This window comes from Camponotus floridanus, unplaced genomic scaffold (genome assembly GCF_003227725.1).
Source record: "Camponotus floridanus strain SB8 unplaced genomic scaffold, Cflo_v7.5 scaffold33, whole genome shotgun sequence".
In the NCBI taxonomy this organism is placed as follows: Eukaryota; Metazoa; Arthropoda; class Insecta; order Hymenoptera; family Formicidae; genus Camponotus; species Camponotus floridanus.
This window is the reverse complement of record NW_020229470.1, coordinates 1,372,208-1,399,932: the sequence shown is the minus strand read 5'-3', so window position 1 is coordinate 1,399,932 and position 27,725 is coordinate 1,372,208. Positions and strand designations below refer to the sequence as shown.

At 33.0% G+C, this 27,725-nt stretch overlaps 1 protein-coding gene across 3 annotated transcripts in view; it reads right to left on the bottom strand.

The window, feature by feature from the left end:
• LOC105248876 (protein timeless homolog) overlaps positions 1–27,725 on the bottom strand; it is a 98,422-nt gene that overhangs the window by 9,698 nt on the left and 60,999 nt on the right. For all 3 annotated transcript variants that reach the window (XR_003123094.1, XM_011253914.3, XM_025410590.1), the window contains exons 16-19: positions 1,564–1,632; positions 1,403–1,478; positions 857–1,055; positions 279–516 (exon numbers count right to left, since the gene is read on the bottom strand). Coding sequence is in view for 2 of the 3 variants with exons in the window: in XM_011253914.3 (XP_011252216.2) it covers positions 279–516; positions 857–1,055; positions 1,403–1,478; positions 1,564–1,632 (582 nt within the window). In the remaining variant the exon portion in view is untranslated. The remainder of the gene's footprint in view (positions 1–278; positions 517–856; positions 1,056–1,402; positions 1,479–1,563; positions 1,633–27,725) is intronic.

Sequence of the window (27,725 nt, the reverse complement as noted above, 5' to 3'; positions counted from 1 at the left end):
TAATATATAAATAATTCAATTTGCTTTATAGTTTTTTCTTTGGACTAAATATTTAAAGATAAGTAATATATTTCTGGTCATTCAAGCAATAATAATAAAATATCAAAATATCAAAGATAAAATTACATTAAGCTATACGCATTTATATTTCTTATAAATGTTTTACGTTAAGAAAATGTTCGTTCCAAATGTTTCTTCATATTATAGGAAAAGTTAATTTATTCAACGACGTAGGCACAAAATTCTTTCACGAAAAATATGTGGTATAGAGAGTTTACCTTGAGGGTATTTGTTAGTCTGATGCTCCATGAAGAGGGTACGCAGTTCGTCCTCTTCCGCCTCCGTCCAGACTGCTCGTGAAACTTTCTTGCTACTCGTTTCCGCGTTGTAGCCATCCACGATTTCTGTCGCGTCACGGGTGGTCTTCCAGAAGAGCAGCTCCATGTACGACTTCCGATTCTTCTCGGCGACTTCGATGAAACGGCGGATTATGAAAACCGCGAACTTTTGGAGCTCCTGAAGCAAGAATCGATTTTTCGCTGTTCGACAAGTCCACTTCCGTGTGGGTCATTAAGCTCGATACAAGGATGAAATAAAAACCTCGGTGGTGGAATTTATCGCGCGGCATAAGAAAGGGGAGTTTTATCGTTGAGAAACACAGTGAAAGTCTTATCTATGCTTTCATTATGTGCAAAGAATGATGATAAAGTGTTATGTTAAGGAAAAAAAATTTATACATTCGACTAGACAATAATTAGATGCCATCAAAATTGTATAACGTTATTAATAATATTCACACTATTAGAAAATATAAAAATATTATAGTTTACGCGATTTATTTTGTGTATCTTATTACCTTGTATCCAGGATCCTTTGATTCAAGGAGTCTTTGAAAGATCCGAAATATAGACGCTTGGAATATCATGGCCGGCATTTTACAATTCCAAGCAATTCGATGTAGCATTTTTATTACATAGTGATTTACCTCGACCGTATTGTTCTCGAATTGCTGCAGTAGCAGTGTTAAAGCTTTAACAACCTTTACGTTGGCGAACCTTTGAATGGGATATTACGTTTTTTTAATAAATACATATTGCATTACTTTATCGTATTGATATTATATACGATATTTTATCGTGTATTTTATATTTTTGAATTGAAACTTTTGTTTTAACTGATAGCGGCAAGTTGCTACAAAGTATATAAACATTTTATCTTTTGTTGAAACACAAAGAGAAAAAAGAATAAGACTTTAAAGAATGAATTTTAACAAAATTTTGCTCCGGGGTTTAATTATAAAATTAAATAATATTTTTTTAAAAATTGCTAAAAATATGGTCTAATAATTTTTGTAGATAAATTGATAAATCGATATATCTGAAATATTTTGTCTTGTCTATACCTTTGAAGAAATTCGTCCAATTTAAAATCAGTCTCGTGAACAGTTTCTATTTCTTCTTCTTCATTCTCTTCTTCGTCTATTAAAAAGATTATTTATGTATATACATATATTATTGATTAAATGTAAAAAGCTTTAAATCAAGAAATTTGATATTTATTTACCTGTTTCATTTGCAGAATTTTCAATATTTTCATTCTCATTTATTTCTTCAACAGGCTGGTCTTCTACTACTAAAAACATATATAAACATATAAAAAAATAAAATAAACTTGAAACAGTTAATCCACACAAGATTTACATAAAACATTAACTATTGATTTAAACCAAAAAATGTTAAATTAAATTAAAAATAATTAGTTCAGAAGTTTAAAAATAATTATTTTTAGTTTTCGAATTAAACTTGATAATTTAATAATTTAATTATTTCTCTCGATTTAAATATATTTCTATTATAAATTTTTGAGATAATAACGATCTCAATATATAGATCATAATACATAAATACCCCTAAAGGGATTGATGATACGTTTTAAATCATCCCGAAAAGTTTTCTTTGAGCGAGTTGTTGCTTCAACTAAAGAAAGCTTTCCACCGTTCAAAGAATTCAGTTTGCCCAAGTGACGGTGACGGTGGTGCTATTTCAGTTTAAAGTTTTAATTGTCTCTTCTCCGCGGTCTGCTCAACTCGAAACAGTAATTCGAGATAAAATAAAGCGCTCGTCTGACTCGCGGTGTTTTTATCTCGGATTTTTAAATGCTTCATCCCCGTTGATGTATTAAAAGTGTTAACCGGAACTTTTGCTTTCTCAGCATGGAGTACGATTCCGAGTATTTTCGTAGATTTCTTAAGAAACTTTTCTTCCATTCTTAGAGAAATTTTTCTCCAAGTTCCTGGATAGAGTTATACAGGATGACTTGCAATGAGATAAAAATTTTTTATTTTAAGAATATTGAACGAGATTTATGCGCTTTTAAATTTAAGATTTTTTTTTTTTTATTACAAAATGATCCTTTGTTTCCTTTCTTGCATAGATTTAAAAATTTCAAAAATAAATAAAGTCCGCTTACGAGCCTAACGGAAACTAGGAACTGCATAAAAATGCATCGTTCGCTTTTTGCATCGTTTTGTGAAGAAGGGAAAGTAATCTCCATATTTATGCATCCTTAGCGTAATCTAGTTCAACAGAGAAGGCAGATAATTCATTCTGTGATTATAGATCTCCAAATATATGCAAAAGATTGTGTATTTAATGGCAGAGAGTTATCGGTTCGAGAAGAGCCAACGCGAAAAGTTGCGTAGATATTTGCGATAGCTCGTTGCGTTCAACTATCGATCGTCTCTCCGCAATTTCTCAGCGATACGTTCCCACGCACAATGTATTCTGCGAGAATGCATATTGTGTATGTAAATACGTATGTGTATATATAAGCACTCGAATGCATGTGCAAAAGAGATCGACAACACGTGGTACGGTCGCACGAGCTTATTAAGCAGCTAATACTCACGTTTCAATACTCTTCAAGCATGTAATTTGCATATTTCGTAATTAATTACATATTTATATGATATACGCGAAAAATAAGAAAGGTTACACTTCAGATTTTTAAAAATACAGACATATAATAATAATTATTATTATTATATTCTATAACATGGTTAAATTTTGCAGTCATATCTCCTGCAATCGATTTTTTACTCTCTAAATTCGTTTTTAGCCCGTAACGAAAGATAGAAAGTTACATGTTAGAGCTAAACTATTCTGCGCATTTGTACAAAGTTTTTTCGAATTTACAGGCTGCCGAACTTTCCTCGTTAGTCATTCTGTCATCAATCTTTTACGTCGTTTTTATCGCGTTGAAATAGATACCTTACAATGATTGATATTATATTACACACGTGTTATAAAATAATAAGTCTATAATATAAAATAATATATAAAATATATATAAAAAATATATATAATAATATATAAAATAACAAGTACCATATAAATAAGTTAATTGAAGTGAAATCTTGATTTAAAAATTTAGATTTCTAATTACAAGGTTTTTCTATGAATAAAAAATGTGAAACATTGCATACACATTATTTGTCATTTATTTTAAAGCAAAGTTTAAAATGAATAAATTGCTTACAACTTGAGTTTCAGCGTAAACCTCTTTCAACTATTCAAGTGTATAATTCAATATAGATTCATATTTCGAAAACAAGGAATATCGCTCGGACAAGCGATATCGTTATAATCGTAATTGTAATATTAATTTGATCGACAGCGCGTAACATCCGGATAACAATCTCTCGTTAAACTAGAGATTGCGATGCTCCTCCTTGCCATTAAATTAGACATTATCGTGGGTGCAAAGACGAGGGACGCATTATGCGATTGTATTACCTGGATAATAAGTGTTGTCTAACGCGTACATAGAGTAGCTAGGTAAATGGGGTTGCAGGTGGTATATCAGAAGTTGGGCGGTTGAAAATAATAGAGACAGAGGACGCGGGGAAACAAGGGCGGAGGAAAGCATGGCGAAGGATAGGAGTGGATGGGTTTATCACGGCTGAGACCAAAAGCCCTGGTGCGCTACCTCGATGTAATTTGTGAAGAGATAATAACCGTCGTCCACGAGAACACTGCCGCGGTGTTTGTATACGTATTTGTATGTTGGAGAATTTTTTTATATTTATATTATGTATTGCATTTAAAAAAGGTAGTGTCTGATGGAATTAAGATCCGTATCCATGAGCAAATTTTGCCGAGGTCGCGAGGATTCGATGGTTACAAGTATTGTATACTACATCGAGAATTAAATGTTATTGAGCTAAAAAATTCTTCTCATTTTATTAATATCCTATTGAATATTATATTTTTGGAAAACAGATTTTTTGCTCACATTGAAAGCTATATTTGTAAACTATTTTTATGAGAGATTATAATTCAATGCTTGTAAGCGCTTTAATTTTAGGATGGTCGAAACCTGAATGCTAAAATTTAAGAGAGAAAAAGAAAAGATGAACAATCTTAGAAAGAAATCTTTGTGGCATTCTATAAATTTTTTTCTTGTAAATCTTCTTTACAGTATCATCGCTTTTGCATAATTTTCACAATTGCAAATACAAAGTGATCTCTTTTCTCTTCCGCGTTTATCAAAAGTATAATTTTTCTCATGAAAGATAGAAAGTTAGAAAATGGAAAATTAAAAGATAAAGTTTTCAACGATGGATGTAAAGCAACTTTCTGAATAGAAAAAGTTTAAAATTTAAAAGAAGTGTAAAGCAGTCTTGTAAACCATAGTTACTTGTAGTTTGATAAGACTCGTAACCCACTAAATGAATCAACCACGGAGAGTAACTTACTCCTGAAATCAAGAAAGAGCTATTCCAGTGTTTTACCAGTTCACGACAAATTCATTATTGCGAAGAAATTTCACGTCCATGGGATTTAGGACAGCGTGAATATCGCGGAAATTGTAACCTTGATAACCTGCGTCTCGTTTCTCTCTCGCACGGAAATTCACTGATATTTTTGAACGAAGGAACGTCCAGCACGTTCATTTTTCTGTAATTTCGAGAGAAGGAAAAAGGGAAGATGCTGACATTTCCTCTTATCCTACATTGCGTTCAATGCCTTGTTTCCTACTCGTCTTGGTTGGATCGGTGAAGTAGAAAAAATTGAGGCGATGCGACGACTGGAAAAAAGCACGCGAGCAAAAATCATGTTTAAAGAGAAAAGTATTTGTGAAATTAAACTGTTAATATTTTATTCATTAAACGTTGAAATAGAACGGTAATTGCTTCTTCAAGTATTCCGCAAAATAAAAACTTTAAGTGCATTTATCTCGAAAAACACGATTTTCACTCTTTCTCCAATAAACCGTTTCAAAACGTATCGTGCACAGAATACAGTTGGTCATCGTGATAGGGATTCCGTGATTAAATTAGTTAAATATAGAAAGCTGCAAAAGCTGTATGCAATATGATTGCACGAATAAAATATCGTTTCTCACGAATAAAAACCAGGTGGAAGATCAATCTAGTAGTTTTTATACGAATTGAGGTCATCTGTGCGGTGTACATTTCAAAGGTTATTTCGATATACGTGCTGAACAAGGAAAAAACTGACAATTGAAGAGGACGATGACCAGAATCAAAAGGGGGAAAAAACGGCTTTATATCCAACGGCCGCGTATATGAGACAGTTACGTGGAATCATCTCGTGGAGGGCGATCGACGTGTTTATGGCGATTTGATGTCGTAGACCTAAACTAAGTCCGCAAGCTGTGCGAGCAACTCGAGCAACCCGAGCAACCCGAGCAACCCTCCCGAGTTTGCCCCTTCTTTAACCAATCTGCTCGTAGCTCGACGACGTGTCTGGCCGAAATTTCGGTATTCAACGATCGTCACAGTCCGGTACTACTATTAGGCCGGTAACTACTTATTCAAACCGGATCGCTCGAAACGCCCCAGCTTTCTCGGCGGTTGTTGTTAACGCGATCACGTCCTCCTGGCCCCCTCGCCACAATCTCCTCTCCCCATCCTGACCCGACCTTTTTCTGTAACGATGCAAGCTCGAATCTCTCCTCTCTCTTCCCTTTTCCTTTCTTTCCTCTCCTCTTCTTCATCTTTTTCCATTCCGCTCGCTCACGTTGTTTAGATGCAGTTTTATTGTGCCCCCAGGGTTCGTTGCCGCAAAAGCGGTATGACATACGCCGAGCAATTCCTGGACCGGACGAATGGCGGATGAGATGGCAAACGTAGCTTTGGACTATGTATCTCTTGCGTATTTCGAGAGACCGATTTATCTCGCGGCGAGGAATAAAAGATGACGAGGAGGAAGGAGAAACTGAGAACTTGCCGACTTCATAGTCCACAGCATTAATATCTTATTATTTATTAAAATACTATGACATTTTTATAAATATTTTTCAATTATTATTTAAAATTAATAATAATTAAGAAAAATATTCGAGAAACACTTTAGACCTTGAATAAATTTTTAAAAATCACAATGCAATTTTATACGTAATTGAAACAAATTTTTTGTAAAATTTTCAAATTTAATACAATGTTAGATATGCAAATAAAATATTTTGTGAAGAAGAAAAACATCACGTAAGCAAATCAAGCAAAGAATATTACATTGTATAATGATAAACGTATGGATATAAAAATAAAAATGATATAGATTGAGAAATCAATTTCCTACGGCGTGTTTCCGTACGATAAATGATCATATTAGCTCAATTGAGCTTTTATTTTATCGATATAAATCCGGCAGAAAATTGGAATAGCCAGAAGGTTATGCGGCACGCATAGGAGCCACCTATTAATTATTTATAGTAATGTGATATTGATCCGTCTGGCTACCTTCCACCGGACTGACCGTTGCTAAGCTCCATATTCCAACATCTCCGAAACGGATATACATATACATGTATTGCTAGTAATGTCGGTGGTGTCTTTAGCGGCAGTGTCTACGATCATCTATTATTAAATCGACTTAGCTGTTCGTATATAAACACAAACAGTTTATCGACTATTTAGCATAACGATCTCAAGGCTAAAACGAAATACACCCTATTACTAATTTTAGGAAATGAAACAGAAATGGTTTGAAATTATATGTTAAAAATTATAAAACTATTTCGTAATCAAAACTTATTAAATTTGTTATTTTAATCTACTTTCAAGTGAAAAAAATTCTTGAAAAATTTACGTTTTTACGTAACAATATTTCTAAAAAAATATTTAACTTACTTAAGGATAAATCTATAATACTTTAAAAAAGCAAGGAGATGGTAATTTCACTTTCGTTTTATATTAATATTGAATAAGTATATGAAATAATTAATTATGCTGTACAAATAGATTTTAATTTCAATTAGCTACACAAAAGGTGATTCTGAGGTAGATCGCGCGTTGAACTTTGCGGTTGTACTCTTTGAATCCAATCTGGAGCCGATACTCCGCAGTTTCGCATTTCGAATTGTGACTTTCATTTCTGTTGTTGCAGGTGCATTTTATCGTTGAATGTTTTTATATGAAAAGTAAAAGCAGCCGGGATTACGGCAAGCGATTTTAACGAGGACGTTTCTGCTACTATACATAGCCGCTAAGTAATCACGCGCCGTTGCAAAGCCCCCCTTTCGCTTTTATCTCGAATTAAAACTTCAGACAGCACACCAAATTGATGCGTCAATGTTGTCGTTTACATAACAATTTTATATTTTCTCCTCTTTTTGCAATATTTTTTTAAAATCCCGAATAAACGAAAATACAAATTTTTCTTGGAAATCATCAGAGATAGAGATAAAATTCTATTTTTGATATTTTAAGCGTTTGTAAAGCTTTTTATAGGAACAAATAGGATATTAATGCGCTCCTTACAGGATTGAAGGTATAATTTTTCTCATGTTTTATGAAATCGTCTTTTTCTTACATAAATCGATTTATTACAAAATCGATATATAAGAATATTAAGATGAGATTGTCGAAAAAATGAATAGAAGATGTTTTGTATACATTTTTATAGACATATTCTGATGTGACATATAAAATATGCAATAATATAAAATATTGTAAAATATTTATTTTTCGATGATCTTATTTTATTTTTATATATAAAATGAATTAATTCTTTCTTTTAGTATTCTTCAAGAAGGTAATAATTTTTTTACTTTAATCAGAATCTCGATTTAAATCGTAATTTTCTATCGAATTATTGAGAGACTTTAAAGAAAATGTTAAATTTATGAAAAATCTTTCTTTTATTTCAATTTTCTAAAAATGAGAAATCGAAATAAAGATAGCGTACATTAAAGCATAATCAATTGTCCGCAATTTACACGGTAGTTTTCAGTCGCTAACGAGATACTTAAAACAGCGTGATACAAACGTGAAACTAGACGGAAAATAAGTTTGCGAAAGAAGAAATACCCGAGAATGCTCCATAGTAAATACTGCCGCCATCTCGTCTCACCTTCCCATCCCGCATCTCGATAATGACCATGGCGTGTTGTACCGTTCGCCGTAGGAATTTCTTGAAAGCTTCTTTACGACTTCCGGTATGTTTACTGCTATATTAACAGCGGTTTGCGATCGTTGCGCAACAGCAAATTAACTTTCCATAACGTGTCATTTTTCACTATTAAGAAAAGATTTATGAGAGTTCTCTTACATGCTTTCTCTTACGAAGCATCTATATAATACTTGCTTTGTATTACGTTATTAAAAGCATAATTCAGAATGGTCGTGTTTCAAAAATGATACGAGTGAAAAAACGAGTTTTTGCGTATTACTTTAGTAGTCATAAAAATGTATTGCACCTATAAGAGAGATCAGAGGTGGCACACATACGCGTAAACACAAGCACACGTCATCGTTATTTAAAAATAACTTTTACCATGAATGTTGATTGTCATGAATGTTTGCTTTTGCACTACTGAAATTTCACATTTTTCGATTTGTTGCGCCAGTCCTATGTTGCCGGAAGATCGATAGTAATTAGTGGCGTATGTTATTTCAGAGCTGGGGAAAAAATGGCAAAAATTCCATATTAAAAAGTTACTTATCTCTTTGTCAATTCGAGCACATATCTCTTTCATAGTTTATTACGGATTGGAAAACACAGTGAGATCGCTAATGAAACGAGCAATTTCGCGTTAATTAAAAACTTCGCGAAAACCCGAACATCTACCAACGCGTGTTATTAAAACCTATACGCGTTATCCTTTGTTACAACGTCGACGGTTATTTAATTCCATTTTTTTTACATTATTCATTCTTCGTATATTCAACATGATCATTATGCTACAACAATGCCGACTTTTTTTACATTATGTGCGCATTTAGAGGGTGATAATATTTTCACGGCGAGCGACTGTTGACATACGGCAATCAAGAATAATGCAATTTTTTACGCTACGTAAAAAAGTTTCCGCGCAACTTCCTGCAACATATGCAAAGTCTATGATAAATTGCCATTGAGTTCGGCGCATTTGCTTGAGCAAGAGGAAAGGATGGAAATAAGAGTTGATTGCTCTTGCACAATGACATTTTATGTTGACGGAAGTAATTTTGGACGATACTCTCGTCCTAGGCTAATTTTGGAGTCGATCCAAAAACGGACGAGACCGATAATGTCATTTTAGTAACACGAAATAATATAAAATGTCCATTATGGCGACTATGCGAAAATAAACTTTGAACCAAATCCAAGTACTGCAATAAAAAGTGTGGAAATTGGCAACAACTGTTTATCTCTTTTCCCGCCTCCGAGTCGACGTATCCACAAAGTAAATGTCAAAAGTCCATTATACTCATTCTTTTTTCTTTTTTTTACGTGTATTTCAGATTTCGTATATCAAGACATTCATAAAATAAAAGTTTCCGCTGACTGTAATTTACTTTATAACTGTAGGTACCACTATAAATCATCAATATATCTCTCTTAATCTTTTTTTGATTTAGATTCATTGACACGCTAAAGCAAAGCATCAGCCGATCGGCTAGAAGCACGGGAAAAGCAGTTTCCTTCCCAAAACCACTGGAACGTAAAACGGAGGAGGAACAGTCGCCGCGTAACCTCGATCACTTGGAGAGACTATCGAGTTACGACGGCGCTCCTCGTGTCCAGCATAATCCCCGCCAAATCCTGATACTGTATGCCGAACGTAAAAGGGGTCTCTGCGGTGTCGCGGTTCCGGAGTACGGGCGTAGGGGTGAAATTGACCGCCGTCGTTGCCACTTGAGGACCGCTCGGCAATTACGAGCTATCCCTACGGCCCATTGCTATTGCTAGCTGTAGGTTGGCGTCCACGTTGGTTGGTCGCCCGGTTGTCTGCTCATAGATATACACACCTCAGCATTGTTCTTGCAGCACCACTCTCTCGACTGGATGCTCTCTCTTTCTCCCTGTCTCTTTATTTTCCTCTCTCTTTTACCGTAATTTGCCCTCTCCTCACCATCTCACGTGCGTCCTGCGCGCAACGTTAAATCACAGCTATCTCTTTGCTTAACTAACAATACGCCCAGCGACACCGCGTTCATGCGCTCGTTCGCTTATTATCTTCGGACCTGCTTTATCTATGTCCGCATAAATGGAAAATTTTCATTGCACCGTGCAATTCTCCCAGATTGTTGAGGGAGAATGTGCAAGAATGCGCGGGCTATCCGGCACTACAGTTTCATCATCGCCAAAAATGTGCTTTTATCATTTAGACCGTTTCACGAAGTGATGTATGAGTCAACCTATAAATTAGTTTGTCCAAGATATACGAAGAATCTGAAGGGAGAAAACAGGATTCTGTAAACTTTTCAGTAGAAATTTCAAAATTTAAAAATATCGTTACTTAATATGATTTTATTCTTCTTCAAAGATTATTGTTATTTAGAATTTGTTTTATTATATTTGGACATTTATAAAGAGATCTATTATTGGCATCAAGAAAAGATGCAAGAGCGGAGAGGAGGGAAGACTATAATAAAAATAAAATTTATCTATACATAATTTATCCTAGGAAACAATTTTTTCGTAACGTTTTCAACATTTTTAAAGGATATAATATCAACATAATAAAAATAGGCTTAATAATAATAGGAATTTACGTCATAAATATCGTCCCCTTTTTATATAAAACAACATAATATCACAAAAGGGAGGAAGCTAAAGCTTTGTAAGGGTATCGCGTCCTGTGCGATATACGGGCCATGGTAGACAAAGAACGCATACAAGACGTACTACAACGAGATTACCTGCTTATCCGTATCCCAGCAGCTCCCAGCAGCTACTAACCAGCACAACATAGATCTCCAAGTACCTGATATATTTGAGCCAGCCAAATTCACCCTAAATAGTACGCAACGGTCGACAAACTCGGGAATATTATGTACCTTAATATTAGATAAATTTTACGAGCACTATTTCCAGCGATGTATAGAAGTGAGAATTGTGTCTATAAATTGTAACGATCAAGAAAATTATCCAAATTTGTTGCGTTTATGGTAACAAATCTTGTTCTGTCTAACATTCAAATGTAATATTCAAATTCCACTTTATTACAACAAACAAAATCGAAAATTAGATTTTATCGACCGACAAAACAATCGTAAGTATAATTGTTGCTTATATAATATTAATCCTCGTTTTATTCTGTCCATTACTTTAAATAATAGCAGCGTTTCTATGGTAACCGACGCATTCAAAGTAATTGGACCGCATAATATTGTTAATTACGCCGCTTTAATAACAGTTATCAATCGTTTAAATTATTTGCTCAACATGGGCGGATATTTCAAAGCGAGCGATTTCAAAATGTTGAAAAGTTATGCCTATCAATTACAATAACAATACGGTCAGATAACACGGGGAGGGGCGCTTAATGTTCTCAATTAATCAAATGATCAAACATACGAATAAGTGATAAAGAAACGGCGATTATCGGTCCATGAGCGAAATTGTTATACATCATAGTGAAAATGAAGGACACGATGGGAAAATCCGAATCCTAAACGATGTATGTTTCCGTCGGATTTCTTAGACAAGAACAAATAACGTCGATCCTATCGTGCGACCCAAGTCGAACGAGGTTTACCATCTCAGTAAATGGCTGATGGATAAGACTACTTAGGCCGCCGTCGTAGATCAAGGAAACGCTCTTCCGGAGCGGAAGAAAGTTTGGATAAAAGGTTTCTAACAGGGCCTTTAGGACACGGTTACCCCGCGACCTGTAAAAGAAAACGCGAGACGATCGGCATATCTTCAAAAGCCATTTCAACAATTTTCCATCACTTTTAAACCTTCAAAATTTATATCCATTTTTTTATAAATGTCCTACTATCCGAATACGCTCTAAACGAGCTTTAAATCTTGCAATCACATCGTTATTAAATAGTTTTTCCATACTATCAGTGATTAAAATTATAAACAACATTAATTTTTTCTTTATTTTTATTATATAACATTAGTTGTTAATTTGCCGTACAGGTTTTCAATCATTTTTATTTCGTATAAAATGATCAAAAGCGATAATATATTAATGAAATGCCTTATCATACGCACATTTCATCGAATTAATAAGCCGTTACCGGCACACAATTCAAGCTGCATCGTATGCTATCTTCGTTCCTGTAGTTGCACAATTTCGCACGCAACGTTTCATGGTATATACATTTAATTATTGACGCTTTTAGCGAATATATGGCATGACTAATGAAACGATAAGTGCGCCGAAAATTCAATCGACCATAACTTCCAGCTGCGTCAATTTGAGTTTTGCCTTTGAATCGTTATTAATTGTTGTGACTGATCGACGAAGTACCGCAGTAACCGGCACATCATGTGTCTCTAAAAATATCGATTCCCACTAATGAACGTCAAAGTTTCTTTTTTTTTCATAGCTTGCGATTGTATAATATTTTAATGTATAAAAATATATTAAATATATATATAATATATATATAATAATAATATATTTATAATAATATAATATATTAAATATGTTAAATATTTATTTATTTTTTAAAATATAATATTATTTGTACAAAAGGGAGAACATAGAGTTCAATAAACTTGAAAACGAGAGTCAATCGATCCATAATTTACGTATATATCCTGAAATCATTCTATTTTATTTAATTGATCTATTTTGCATTTCAGACTAATCTTTCTTCGAGTTTTAAAAGCGTGCCGATAAATTTTTATTGCTATTTTATGATGATAACATCCCGCGAATCTCGGTGAACCGATTTAGCATAATGGCATCATAAATCACATTTTGTGAAAACCAGACAGTATCATGATCCAATGTCTTCAATATAATTGGCAATGTCACACTGATGGATTTTTGTCTATAATAATGTATCGTTGCTTTTCTAAATCATGTCTAAACAAAGAAGATTATGCGTCATAAAGACGAATTAATAAATTCTTCATACTGTAAGAATATGGAGAATCCGTGTTTTAAAACCATTCGATTCAGCATAATTAAATCAATTGTTTCAATCTAAAGATTACAACTTTAGTTTTTCTTGTTAGAAAAGGAGTTTCGTCATAGAAACTGTGTCATTAGAACAAACTCATTAATTCACACAGAAAGGCTTTAAGTTGAAGTAAAACAGATTCCTGTGCAACTTTAAAGTTCTCGTTCTTTACGGAAAAGACAATGACTCATGCTCAATCTGCAAAGAGTAGAAATGGAAGGAAACAAGATCATTAAAGAAGGACAAAGGAAGTTTCTTCTTCTGATAAGTTTTAATGAGTCATAAACCATAAAATATATATTGTACACGCATTTGATCTGTTTTAATATTAAATATATGAAAACGTTTTATGTTTAAAATTGTTGTTAAATAATTTATTACGTAATCTAGATTATTTTATGCCACCATTATTATTATTTTACGAATGCATTAAAATCCCAAAACGGAACAATAAAACAGCGTGTATTTACACATTCGACAACATCTTGATCATTTCCAATTTGAAATGCTGAAAGTGTATGTGTTTACAATAACGAAGCATCGGGACACATTTCATGATAAAGTTAAATCCGTCTCGCTATCCGGGACGAATTTTATTTCAAAACCATCCCATATGTAGCAATTTAACTCCCCAACGTGCCGATATCGCCATTTTGAGCCAACTGCTTCGACGTTTGTAATCACGAACAGTAAAGCGTATACTCGGCCGATCGTTTTAAAATACACTTTTTTTTACGATATCGCCTCGCGATTTTGATTACCAGGACCGACGGGGCTTTTTTTCGATTGTATGGAATTTTATTTATTGGCAAAATGCCGCCATATTATGCTTTTTTTTGTACAACGCGCAGTCCGTTTTTTTTTACTGATGCTCGTTAAATCGGATTATGGCTATCATTGCTGGACGTTGAATTTAATCCACCACAGGTTTACACAGCTGCGCTTAATCAGTTTCTCTTTTTTTTCCAACGAATACATTCACGTTTAAGTAGCGTAAGTGAATCGGCCGCTCGTTGATATAACGAGAGCTCTGTAGCATAATACCGCGCATGATTATATATGACTGCTTTAGAAAAGACTGCTTTATTCCTTGAAGCTTTGATTTTAAATTGATTTGTGACTATTACGATATGATATGACATATTCCTCGAAAATAGATATTATATTGGGTCGAAGTGTTGGATATAAAATGCTACTTTAATAATATCAATTTTCTATTCCGTACTTTGAATAATTAATATCTAATCTTGATTGAATTGTGTAATTTTCTAAACATATATTTCTAAATATAAATATTTTTTGCAAATATATATTTGTTTACATTGCACTTTCTTCTTATAATTTCCGCAATTTACTATAAAATTAATTTTTCGATACATTTATATTTTGTCGTATAAAGTTGAAATAAATAATTAATTGTCTTTCTTTTGCTTCCTCTCTCTTTTACACATACATATATGTATATGTGTAATAATATAAATAACTACAGTCAACAAATACAATTTATCAAATATAATTTGCTTTTTAATAAACTCATTTATCATTCCACTAGTGAATATTATTTATTTACAATATGTACAAGTTAAACATATAATAATTATATATGTTCTTCATATATTTGATGATACATAAATAACCCAAATAAATCATGCTGTGTATCATTAAAGCAACGTCACCCGTATATCCACTATTTTCTGAAACTATTATTTTAAAAGCATCGTCTCTTTTAAATAATCATTAAAAATTTTTATTCAAAATGTATTGAGCGTCTGACAATTTCTCGAGAAAGTCCAAAAATGTTGTGTATAATTATTTATCATTTATTTATTGAGAAATATTGCGAAATATTAATTGGAATTATAAATTTCCGAGGTCCAGAAATTGGGTAATCGGTGATCTAGCAATAGCAACTATCAACAGGAAGTTATTTGCATTGAGAATTACATAGCAGAGAGCCTTAGCCCTTTAGGTATTGTGATGCAAAGTGTCCACTGCGAAGTCGAGGGTGATCCCTGGTATGTACGTGTCCCTGTCCTCGTCTACGTTCATGCATGTGCATGCGAATGTGTGCGATTAATATGCGTAGAGTGGTACATGGGTTCTACTCAGTATGCGGGACATCATCGCTTCTATGATAGTATGATTGTCGGGCCACTCGCGGCTCAATCTAACGTTCTCGTGTTCTATTGCTCTATCTCTTTCCCTGTCTCTCATCGTTTCTCTCCCTTCGTTCCTCTTCGTTCGTCTCTGTCATTCCCCTTTTCTCTCGGACGAGGACGGCAGTCAAACCCATCCGGTTAATCCCAGAAGGATTCTACTCTCCATCCCTTATCAGTATTCAATGCCCCTAAACTGCTTTTTGACACGGTCAGGACCTCGAGAATTCTATTTTATAACTTGATTCTGACCTCACCGTTCTATAAATGTATTAGTAAGCATGACCACGCAACGTGGATAGAAAAGTAAAAATATTTTTTATTCTCTTCGTATGTGTATTAGATATGAATAGATAAAATTGAATCACTGCATATTTTAATGCAAATAGAAGAGAGTTTAAAGATTGTATAAAGCATTGAAATACATATATTTTTTAACTGTAATGAATTTTAATTGACTAATATAATTATCAAAATATTGCAAATAAAAAATAAATTTTAATCAATAATTTCACTAATATATCTATTTGAAATATTTGAAAAATGATATCGAACTATGATATCGGAATCGAAAAGAAGACTGTTACAAATAAAAAATTAAATTATAGATTTTTGTATCCTTATAAGTGTTTTCGCAATCATGAACAATGTGCACCATTTATTATTTTGAAAGAATACATACCTATGTATATATAAAATATTATATATAATTATTGACATGTGTCTCTTCTGACATATGTGAAAACTTAATTTATTAAAGATTATTCAATAAATCATCTAATTTTTGCATAATATACAGTATGTTAATAAATGATAATAATAATAATACACTTTGATATCAAAAAGGTTAATGAATTAATATTAATTTGCGAGAGAAAAGCATTACGCGTGACGTCAAATTTTATAAAATCAAGTCGCCAACCAAACAACATCGACTTCACGAGATCGCCTCGGTTTAATTCATTTAAATGCTTTATCGTACAGGCGAAACAGAATGGCGGCTGGTGAATCAGACCATTTATTCCGCAGACCACGATGAACTATTCTGTCCCATCCCATGCTGCCCCTCCCTCCCTCTCTCTCTCTCTCTTCAGTTGTTCGCAACCATACATATCCCTACCCATACTCCATACCTGACTCTTGCATGTGAACTGCTTCCTGATGCTGCAATGACAATTTGTAACGAGAATGCGTGCGTTTGAGTGTATATGTGTATATGTATGAGAATCGACTGAAAATTTAAACGTGAATAGGCGTGCGTGCAGAGAGACCGATAGCATTATCGTAATTAATAAATTCGATGTGATAATCGTTTATTTTGAAATGTCATTCAAATATTGATAGCTAATGTACTCTGTTTATTAATATCATTTGATATCATCGATGTAGTTAATATATTAACATTAACGGGAATGTGATTTTGCCACAAAATTGCAAACTTTGGTACGACTCGAATATGTTTTACATTCGCAATGATATTTATATCTGAACTGCATAACTTTATAATGCAGATACATTTTACAGAAAACAAAATAACAGAGATTATTATTATATTTTCGAGAAACATTTGCCAAATATTGCAAAAAAGATTTAAAGCTAATTTGAAAATTACTTAGTAGAAAAATAAAAATACAATTTATATTATAATACGTATATTGAAAAATCTCAAATATTGTTTCATATATCTTGTACATTTAAAGTTATGATTTTTGTCTACTATTGTATAGAATGATTTCTTCTATTGGATTTCTTTGTGCAATTTTCATAAAAGATTAAAAAATTATAATAAAGTCATGATTTAAATCAAGATCGAAGAATTTACTGTTTAAAAATGTCATCTATTTATTGGCATTTCAAAAAGAAGCAAAAATATTTAAAACTAGAAAGACATGGCAATGTACTTTGCATAATTTCATTCAAAAGATTCGTTTAGTGTGCACTATGTGATCTTTTCATTCTAAACACAATTCAATCAATTTTCAATTCCAGAATTATTTCCGTTAGACAAACTGTTAATAAAAATTTGTAAAAAAATAATAAGTAGTATAAATAGTATCTAAATAGCAAGTATGGTGCGTGATAAGTAATTCACTTATTAGTAAGATTGATAAAAGATTGGCAAGAGTCGAATAGCTGTTAAAAGTTTTCATTTTTATAATTTGACAAAATTAAATAAAATGTTTAAAGAGTGAAAATACAAAAGTTATACGTTCACTTGGAAACAATAATCTAATTTATTCGTGTGCACGTAGTAAATCTATATACAATTTAAAATATAAAGATACACATATGCGTTATGTATGCAGTATAAAACGATACTATATATAATATATATAGTTCATGGTGCTTTCTGTGCACATGTCGCAAACAATCATACAGCAGTCTTTTCGCGTTGCGTGTGTGAACATTCTTCCAATAAATAAATAATTATAATACCGGCAGTTTTCAAGTGTGGATGGTCCTGGATGTTTCAGGTACGATGCTCGTCGAGCAGCACACCGTGCTCTTAAATATTTCAAGATACAACTGGTACGACCTTCACATGAATTCTTACAGTTCGTCAGCGACAAATTCTCGAAAAAGCTTTGAAAAAGATATACGAGGATTACGAATGCTCGAGCAATCACTCGATTTGACGCGATGTAACTCACATTTCGGGAACGCATTCGTCAAAAATAGAGATAAATGTATCGGAAAGTATAACAATAAATCTCCTTATTTATTGTAATTTTATAACTTGTAAAAAAGTAAACAGAACAGTTTCTAAAAAATTAAAAATTTTCAGGAAAGATATCCTATTTCTTCAGGAAAAAAAAATATTTTAACGTGAAGACAATTTTTGTTGAATATTTTCAAAAGGATCTATAATTCTCTTCATCAATACAATAATAAAAAGATATCGCACATCAATATAAAAGTATATTGATTATTTTGAAAGCATTAGCTAAAAGAATTTATAGAATTTTCATCAGACCAGATATTATCGTGACTCGGCTTTAATAAAATCCCAAGAAAAAAAGAACATTGCTTCATCATTATCGAATGAATCAGTTCACTCACTCGTTCATGATAATGAGCTTTTAATGAGAACGGGATTGGTTAGGTTGGCGAAAAGTTGCTGTAATTATTAATACGTACGCCTGAATAGAGTTTAATGGAAAGCAATATCGAAAGCAATAGCGAAAATTCGATAGACTCTCAGGGATGCAGCCTTGCGTCGCAAGAAGCGAGGTGAGAAAAATATTGATAAAGGCTGGCTATGAATAAAGTAGTTTAGGAGTTTATAAATATAATAGTTGATAAGTTTCGAATAAATTTGAAACTTGTGTCTAATTTGTTTAATAAACACAAATATGTTATTCAATGATAGATTTACAGGACAAAAACCGTATTTCATTACTCATACTCTAGCGATAGTATTATTTAATTAATTTTAAAATAATTTAAGAGACTATTGTGATACACTCGCTCTTGTTATAGCTCCTCTTCGAGAAGAGGACCTTAATTTATTGTACAATTGGAAATAACCAATGGTCAATTTTCGATATTTAAATATTGATCTTCTTTCTTTCGTCTCATACATAAATAAAGCATTGATTGCCAGCAGACACAAAGTGCCGCGTCTTATAAATTACATAACGCTTTAGGAAGAGCATTTTCCTTTATCGAAAGCATTAAAACACAGCACACAGCCAATTATACGCTTATAGCGAATTCCAAAGGTATCGCGCCTCAAAGGGTAAGATCTTAAAAAGCTTTATTGCCGGCAAACGTCCTTCCGTGCAACGGTCCTTTATAATTTCACTCTTCAATTATTTGTGAGTTCCCCAAAGCTCAGCGACTCGTTGAACGACGCTTCCTGCGAAGCTGATTAAAAGTTTCTCATCTTTAACGATACTTGTTGCAAAAAAGCAGAAGACGATTGTCGTAAAGTTTCTCACGGGAAAGATCACATGCAATTACTTGCTAGAGAAAAAACAAATTTAGTTTAGTTCGAAAAGTAGCCTAATCATATGGTAATATGTAAAGTAAAAAATATAATATTCGATCATTTCGATCCCTAAATAATATTAAACAGGTGGCTCTAAACAAATAAAATTGCGTGATTTCGTATTAAAAAGGTTCATCCCTAAACTCGTATACTTTAATTGAAAGAATTCGAAAAGAAATCCTTCTGTAAGTTCTTAAAATTCAATATTTTTTGTATGATGAATAATTTATGTATAATAAATATCTAAATAAATTTAACTTTGTTACAAATCTTGGCAAATGAAAAATGCAATTTTTACTCCTATCGTTTATTTTTATTATTTTAAATCTTTAATATTTTTTATAGAAACGCGAAGATCACTTTTTGAGTTGTATGGCGATTTCTCTTACTCAAGAATCATCCCTAAGATTAAGGATAAATGCGTGTACACGCAACAAAATATTAACAAAATGCTTAGAATAATCGATGCATCGACACTTTGTACTTAGTGAATATGTAATGAGCGTTTCTCGTGCTACCTTATACCTGCTTTCTTTCCATCTCTCTAGAGTAATCTACTTCCTAGAGTAGCTTCTCTTTCTTCTCTTCTAGTTGCTCCTTAAGCTGCACGTACACCGAAGCATTTTAATCGCTTTATCGCCCGTGTGGAATATAATCGCTCAGTTAAGAGAAGCACTACCATGCTTCCTCGAAGGGTATCCACCCGACTCTTACAGAGTCCTTCCCTCTTTGCGAGGAATCTTCGAGGCTCATCCGAGGGATCCTCATACGGTCTATCGGGAATACTCTAAGAATCTATGGTATCTGAGATATTCTCACGTCTCAAGATATCGCGGTCTCATCAGTTTCACATGATACCATAAGAAGAAGAGTTTTAAAAGTTATAAGCGATCAAGTGAAGGAGAAGCTCTTGAAAATTACAATTAATATATTTTATTAATTTCATGATTATGACGCGCTTATACGATTATAACATCGTAGAATAAATCTTCATCTGTCGACTGCGCGATTCTAATACATGATTTAATATTGCAATCTTCCTCTTAAAATGTATTGCAACAAGTGAACTCACAAGTACGTCTAGATTTTACGATGACTAGTACGAATCCCCAATCTTGACAGAGAGAAGTGCACGATTCATCACGTAGGATTTAGCATGACTATTTTTTTTTGCGCATAGTTTAAGCGACGTGAAAATATGTGCTCCACTCGTAGAACGTACTAAGCGAAAAATGGGAGCTTTTTCGTAAATAGTAAAATAGCAATACAAAATTGTCTTTATCTATCGAGAATACATACACAGTACATTGGTTATATTCGTACATTAGAATATTGCGAAGTGCTATTCAAGTTTCATAAAAAGATTGCTGGTACATTTTTGCTTATTCCCAATGCAATAGACCAAAAATCTTTTGCTTTTCGAAGAAGACAACCATTGAAACTGAATAAATCAATATTTATTTGTAGAGAAGTTGGATGTTTCTCTGTGCACTTATCATACAAGGCTCGTTTTATTTATGAAATATATAAAATAGATAAGCTAACATAAGCAAGATGCAACTAAAATAAATGTTTTTTCAAAATTTCCTTTCCTATTCATATAACTTTATAATATTAATAGCTTATTAAAATTATTTTATTATTTTATTTAAATTTTAAAAGTAAAAAAACAATTACATATGTCGAATAAAAACATGTGCTAAATATTTTTGTCTTTTTCAAAAATTCAATAATACACATTAGTAATACACATTAGTAATACATATTACATTAGTAAGAAAAAGCGCGTAATTATTTATTTGTCCATTAAAAGCTTAAATGCTTCGCTTTAAAAGTTTAATTATAGATGTAACTTCGAACGAAAACGAAAACTTTTTATAGGAAGAAACGATGAATCAACATATATAATAGAAGAAAATTAAATGTTCTCGTTTTCAGTCGCACGTTGTATATTCGCAGATCACTAATGGACGCCTAGTTCTTGCGACTTTATATCGCTAAACTTCTACAAAATGTCAGACGTAGAGGGAGAAAATATCCAAAACTTAAAGCAAGATCTCGGAAAGGGATTGAATAATTAAAGGAAGACAGTTGAAACGGCAGCAGTCATCTTTTGCTCGGAATATGGTAAGAATTCACAGCACGCTATGTATTCTTTCGGAGGCGCTCTTTTACCTTGGTAAGATTCACTGAATAGTCGTGGAAATAGGTCACTGCATTCGCATACATGGCGAACCACTCGGGTCACGCAGCGGATGCGCAATTAATTATACAAAGAAAATAAATATCAGCGAGAAGAAATCAGCGAGAAGAAATGTACAGACGTCAAATGCAGAAGGAAATTGAAAAACGCTTTCGTGAAACTCGACATCTCTACAAAACTAAAAAGTTTCAGAAGATATATTCTCGAGTTATATTTCTCCCTGGATGACATCAGCGATTTAAATGTAAAAGCAATGATATGTATGAGAAAATAATCATTAAAATATATCATACTTTAACGCAGCTACAGGAAAAAGCGATATCGATTATACTTCAAATATGAATCTTCTTGAAAATAAAATTCTTTCACGCAAACAGATACGAATTGTATCTAACCATATGTTTCTCGTCTAATATCCGATGTTTGAAGAGAACAAGTTTCATTGACAGTAATTGGAAATTTAAGTTGGAAGTTTAATTTTTATAACTGCCGGAAAAAAAATTCAAAATCGAGTACTTTTAAAGAGACCGAATAATCAATAACATATTTCTCATCGTTAATAAGAGAAGAAATATTTATACATAAATTGACAAATAAAATTATATGTCATCTGTATATATATGATTCGTAGTATTATTAAGATATTTAGAGTTGCATTTATTTCAAAGTGTTTGCGGAATAAAGATAAAATCGCATAATTAAATAGATGTAGCGATTGATAAATTTCCAAGGTTTAATGCAAAATTTATCAACTTTTTGAATCTGCCAATTCAGTGTTCAATAAAAAGGGCCGTTTTTCGGTTTACCCTATTATTGCACTCCATTCTACCGTTATCAACGTAAAGCACGGTACATGCACGAGCGAACTATTAGTTGCAGAATGTTCGCGCTAGGGTGACCTCGTCGTATAGTGACGCAGGGATTGTACTACTATCCCGGGCGAAATTCTCCTCTCCTCTTCGTTTCGGGAGCGGATTGATGGTTTTCATTGTTCACCAGGATAGGCGGATTTCAGTGCGGTGCGAGCACGGTAACACCGGCAAACGCGCCCTTCGCGTCACACAGAAGCCCTTTGACTATCCTTTGCATTCGGGATTCCGGAATGAAGGAAATAGAGCGCCGTAATACCGCGATAGCGTGGCTGCGTTCTACGATACAGACGGCCGTTACCGCAAAATACTACGGACTGTGCATGCAGCTGAAGAATTTTAACAGCATACTGCGAGCCCCAGCAAACTGCATTATAGAGACTGATAATAGATGTAATCGCTTTGATATGGAAATGGGAAACACAAGAATTTTCGGTTTGAGTAGGCCTTCTGCTTTCGCAGATTTCAATTAATCCAAAACTTGCAATTGTTTTCAAAAAGCATTTGAACAGCGATAATTTTAACGAGATTATATATATGTACGATGTAAATCACCTATTTATTCGTCGCTTGCTCAAAGATTTTGCTATATATTAGAAATAAAAAATCTAGTGCGAATTCCGTCCGTTATTACACGATTTCAAAAAGGATATAACGAAATATAAAAAGAAAACAATTAATTAACGATGACGTCTCACCTTATTTTTCCCCCTTTAAATCTCAGCAATAGATACGCAAAAACACGCATTCGTGTATATCTTTACGTTCACCGCACACTTCGTATATAATATATTCGCATAGCACTCTATAAAACCAGATTATGGCTATCCAAAGAAGAAAAAAAACAAAAAGTCTGTTAACGTTATTAGATTTTCTTTTATCCCCGAGGACGAGACGATACGCGGCGGGTAAGCGAAGAGATGGATAGAAATAAAAGAGGGATGAGCACGTTGGTATATAGCAAATTCTGTCTGCTCCTCGATTCCGGCAAAACAGGGACATTTATCAGGATTCGCCTGATAAAATAAATAGACAGGAGGAAGAGTGACATTTTAATTATAAAGACGGACGGTAATGCATGTTCGCTAAGTTACTGACAGTGTTGTGACATGGGAATGGCATTGTTGTTTAAATATATATCGTCGCATTCTCTCTCATCCCTAAATATATTTATAATATAACTCTTTAAAATAGCTTCAAGAATATGGAAATGATAATTATCTGATTCAAAATCTCAATCTTCCTTTAAATCTACAAATAAAAATAAATTTATGTCTCGAATATTTCGTCTAATAAATTGTGGACTTTAATAACAATTAAAAAAAAATCATTAACATTAGTAAAAAAATAATAAAAATTTTATAAATATATTTTTATAAAAAATTTTATAAAAATATAAAAAAGAGCTATAGGTGTACTTGATTGAAGAGCAAATTTTTAATATTTTTTAATTTCAAAAACTACATACTATAATAGCTCAACAGTGATTTAACTTTTTCGAAATTTATCGAGACGATTCATTTCGAAATTGGCCAATTGTGAAAATGGCGCAGAGACATTTGTACGGATTATGACTGCATATACTATCGAATAGTGAACAGCACTAGAAAAGGCAAATTTGAAATTCAAATTCTTGAATTCTTGAATGCCATTTCGCGTTGCAGAAATATCTATACAATACGAAATAACGGATTTCGATTAAGGTAAATGCACCAATAATACAGCACATTTAGACTAATATTCCAATTTTAATTAAAGTTTCCATATAGAAATGTCTTGTATATACGGCGTTTCAAATATGACGTTTAATTATAAAAATATTTAATGTTGAAAATTTAAAAGATGAAATAAAATTTACGTTAAGGAAAACTCAACTTAAGAAGATGATCAAACTATCAAAAAAAATATCCAACTATTCAAAATTTATATTTTCATGCTGCATATAAACATAATAAATGCATATATTTATTCTTTTATGAATTGGTTTAGCATAACTGCCGTAGATGTAAAAGCATTGGCTGTATTGAGAGCTATAACGCGATGATTATTGTGTCAGAGGATTTCCTTGGTTATCGATCTTCAGAATGTTATCTGAACATTCCCCAAGCTTAAGAGCTAATCCTCGTGATATGTGACGGACATTTGTCTCTCTTCCGAACACAAGCATAACTGTCGCGCAGCGTCTTTACGACATGCAATAAATACTTGACGAAATTGTTGGATGAGACGTTAGGCGAATGTCGTCTAGAATGAAGAGACTAAGGAGGGAAGAAGCATTTTGTCTCAACAGGAAATGGTTAACTGGAAAATAACGCGATAAAAACAAGTTTTATCATCGCTTATTTGAGTTATTTTACAGTCTTGCCTATACATGAATTTTGTAACAATAAAATAATAATTTCCAAATAAATATATGTGTGTATGTATGTATGCAAAAGTGGAAGCAAATTTTCCACTTTTAAAAATATATTTTAAATCGTATCGCGCGTGTTATATTGATCATTTAACAATCTATATGAGTTTGAAAATAGAGCAAAATTCGCGGATGATGGAACTCGAATAGCAAAAGCTCTCATATTTATTTAATAATCTGCTCGAATATATTCTCTTGTATTTAAAATTTTGAACGCGCAGCTTTATTTTAAACTGTAATTTGCGCGATCGTACATTTTCCATATTAATTTTGATGTTTTGCATTATTGATGAATGATTGGGAACATTCCGATATATCTTATGGAATTCGTGAAAATGTATCGATTACAAAAAAAAATCTAAATCTAAATAAATGGCAAAACTTTAAATTGATAAAAAATTCATTAATTTTGCGGAATAGTTTTCACAACATTGGATAAACGAAAAAGATGAGATCAGTTTCATATCGGCGTTATATCACGGAATATCGTAGGATAAGTTTGAAGCGCAGCTTGAGAGATTCCAAAGTGGTCCATCCGGATTCCGCGCCAGCAGCGCTTTTGAAATTGATCCAGATTTGCGTACATTCTCAATCGCGCTAAGGAGCACCGGCTAGAAATCGAGCGAGGAATTTCATCATACCACTTTTAATGGAGCCGAACGAAAACAAGCGCCATTAACCGTTATCAAATTTCCTTCGACCGTTTTCCCTCTAGTTTATTATCCAACTTTTCCATTATCCCGCGTGCGCGACGCGAAGAGCGGAGGAAAACGAAGGAGAGAGGAGACGAAGAGAGGAAAAAAAAGAGGAAGCGGGGATATTTTACTCGTGAATTCAAGTCAAACTATAATCCGTACTTTAAGTCTATGACTCCCCGGCAAGCAGCAGCAGGCGAGGGCTCGAGAGGAGAAAACGAGAAGCGACATCACGCGGTCCGAACTTTTCCGAGGCAATGAGGGCTGCTCGAGAACCGCTCCGTAAATCGGACGATAAATCTGAAAGTTCTGGCTCCCTATGCTCCCGAAAAACCGTCGGAATCGGCTCTTTCTGAGAGAGCATCCATCGACAGGTTTCTATCGGGATGGCGAGAGACCGCCGCGCGACGAGATACGGTCAAGAAAAGGAGGGGAATCAATATAAAAGTCAGCAACCTCCCACACACTAACCAGGTATTTACGGCGGGTAAATACTAAAAGGGACACCCCATGTTCGTTCTTTTACTTCCCGAAAGTCCATGATTCAAAAGAGTGCCGTCGCTTTCAGATGCAAATTTATCTCGTGGCTCCAATACATATACAGGGTGATTCGCAACTAATGTACATAATAACATAAATCTGAAGCGAAAATGTTTATCGAAAATGTTTTCTATATTGAGATACAAGTAGTTTCATGAATTATAAATAAAGAAGTATAAGAGAGCGATGAAGATAAGCGAAAAATCAATAATAAAAAGATAAAGCGAATTCAATTTTAGCGAATTCAATTTTAGCGAATTCAATTTTAAAGATATAAATAGGTACAATCTCATTTGAATTAAAATCACATAAATTTTATTTTAACATAATTGAAATTTTATACTTAAATATTAATATATCTAATACGGAAAAATACATAAATAAACAACAAATTTTTATTTCTAATGTAAACAATTTATCTTTAAATCATTTTACGAAATAGAATTGCGTATCACCGTCTATATATCTATATATAGGTCCACACCTCTCTCTCTATATCCGTATATCGACTCAGGCGAAATCACCTTATTTGGCGATTCGCAGCTCGAAAGAGTCGTGTGGAGAATTGGAAAAATGAGTCGCGTATATTACGAATTTGATGGAAGTCGGGTTAAATGCGTTCTCCTGACGGTTGAACGGAATTAATTTGATTATGCCAGTTACCTTTCCATCTAGAGATGCGGGTACCTCAATAAATTTAAATAGCTATACATAGAAATCTGAATAAAAAGAGAGAAAGAAATAACTATGAGAGATTGAACTTAGCTCTTATCAATTTTTCATTTATACAACTTCTCTAACTTTCTCGTATTTTCTCATCATTTTTTTGTTCTATTAAATAATTATAAATAGCTTTACAGTTATATATATTCATTTGTTATTAAAATAATATGTGAATAACAAAGGGATTTATTTTTGTACTCAATGCAATATCATGCGATATACGCTTACACAAAAAATAAAAGATTTGCGTTTTTGCCAATAAATTTCAGCATCATATATGCGTGATATAGTTGTTATAATAAAATATAAGTATTTATACGTCTCTCTTCGAATGTTTCAATAGTCTCTTATTCGTTTCAATATGCTAGACATAATATGCCATATGCGCCAGGAAAGTTATTCCACTTCCTCATATCGCGATATTTTTATGCGCTCGTCCTACCGTTATATACAATTGCGATATCACGTTGGTTATGTCGTAAACTAAATGGGATTTTATGAAAGTAACAGAAGAATAAAAGATAGAATGTCAAAGAAAAAATATGACTGTCAAAATAATTGAAATTTAAAAAAAAAATATGTCAGCTTATCTTAAAATGGAATAAATAATTTGACTCACAACGAATAGCGTAAAAATAATGATACATTTATGATGAATATTCATTTTTCATCCCGAAGAAAAAATTCTATCTTTAGAAGCGATTTATCAAAAAATAAACTCGTAATGTCGACACAACCGAAACAATTTCCAACTTGA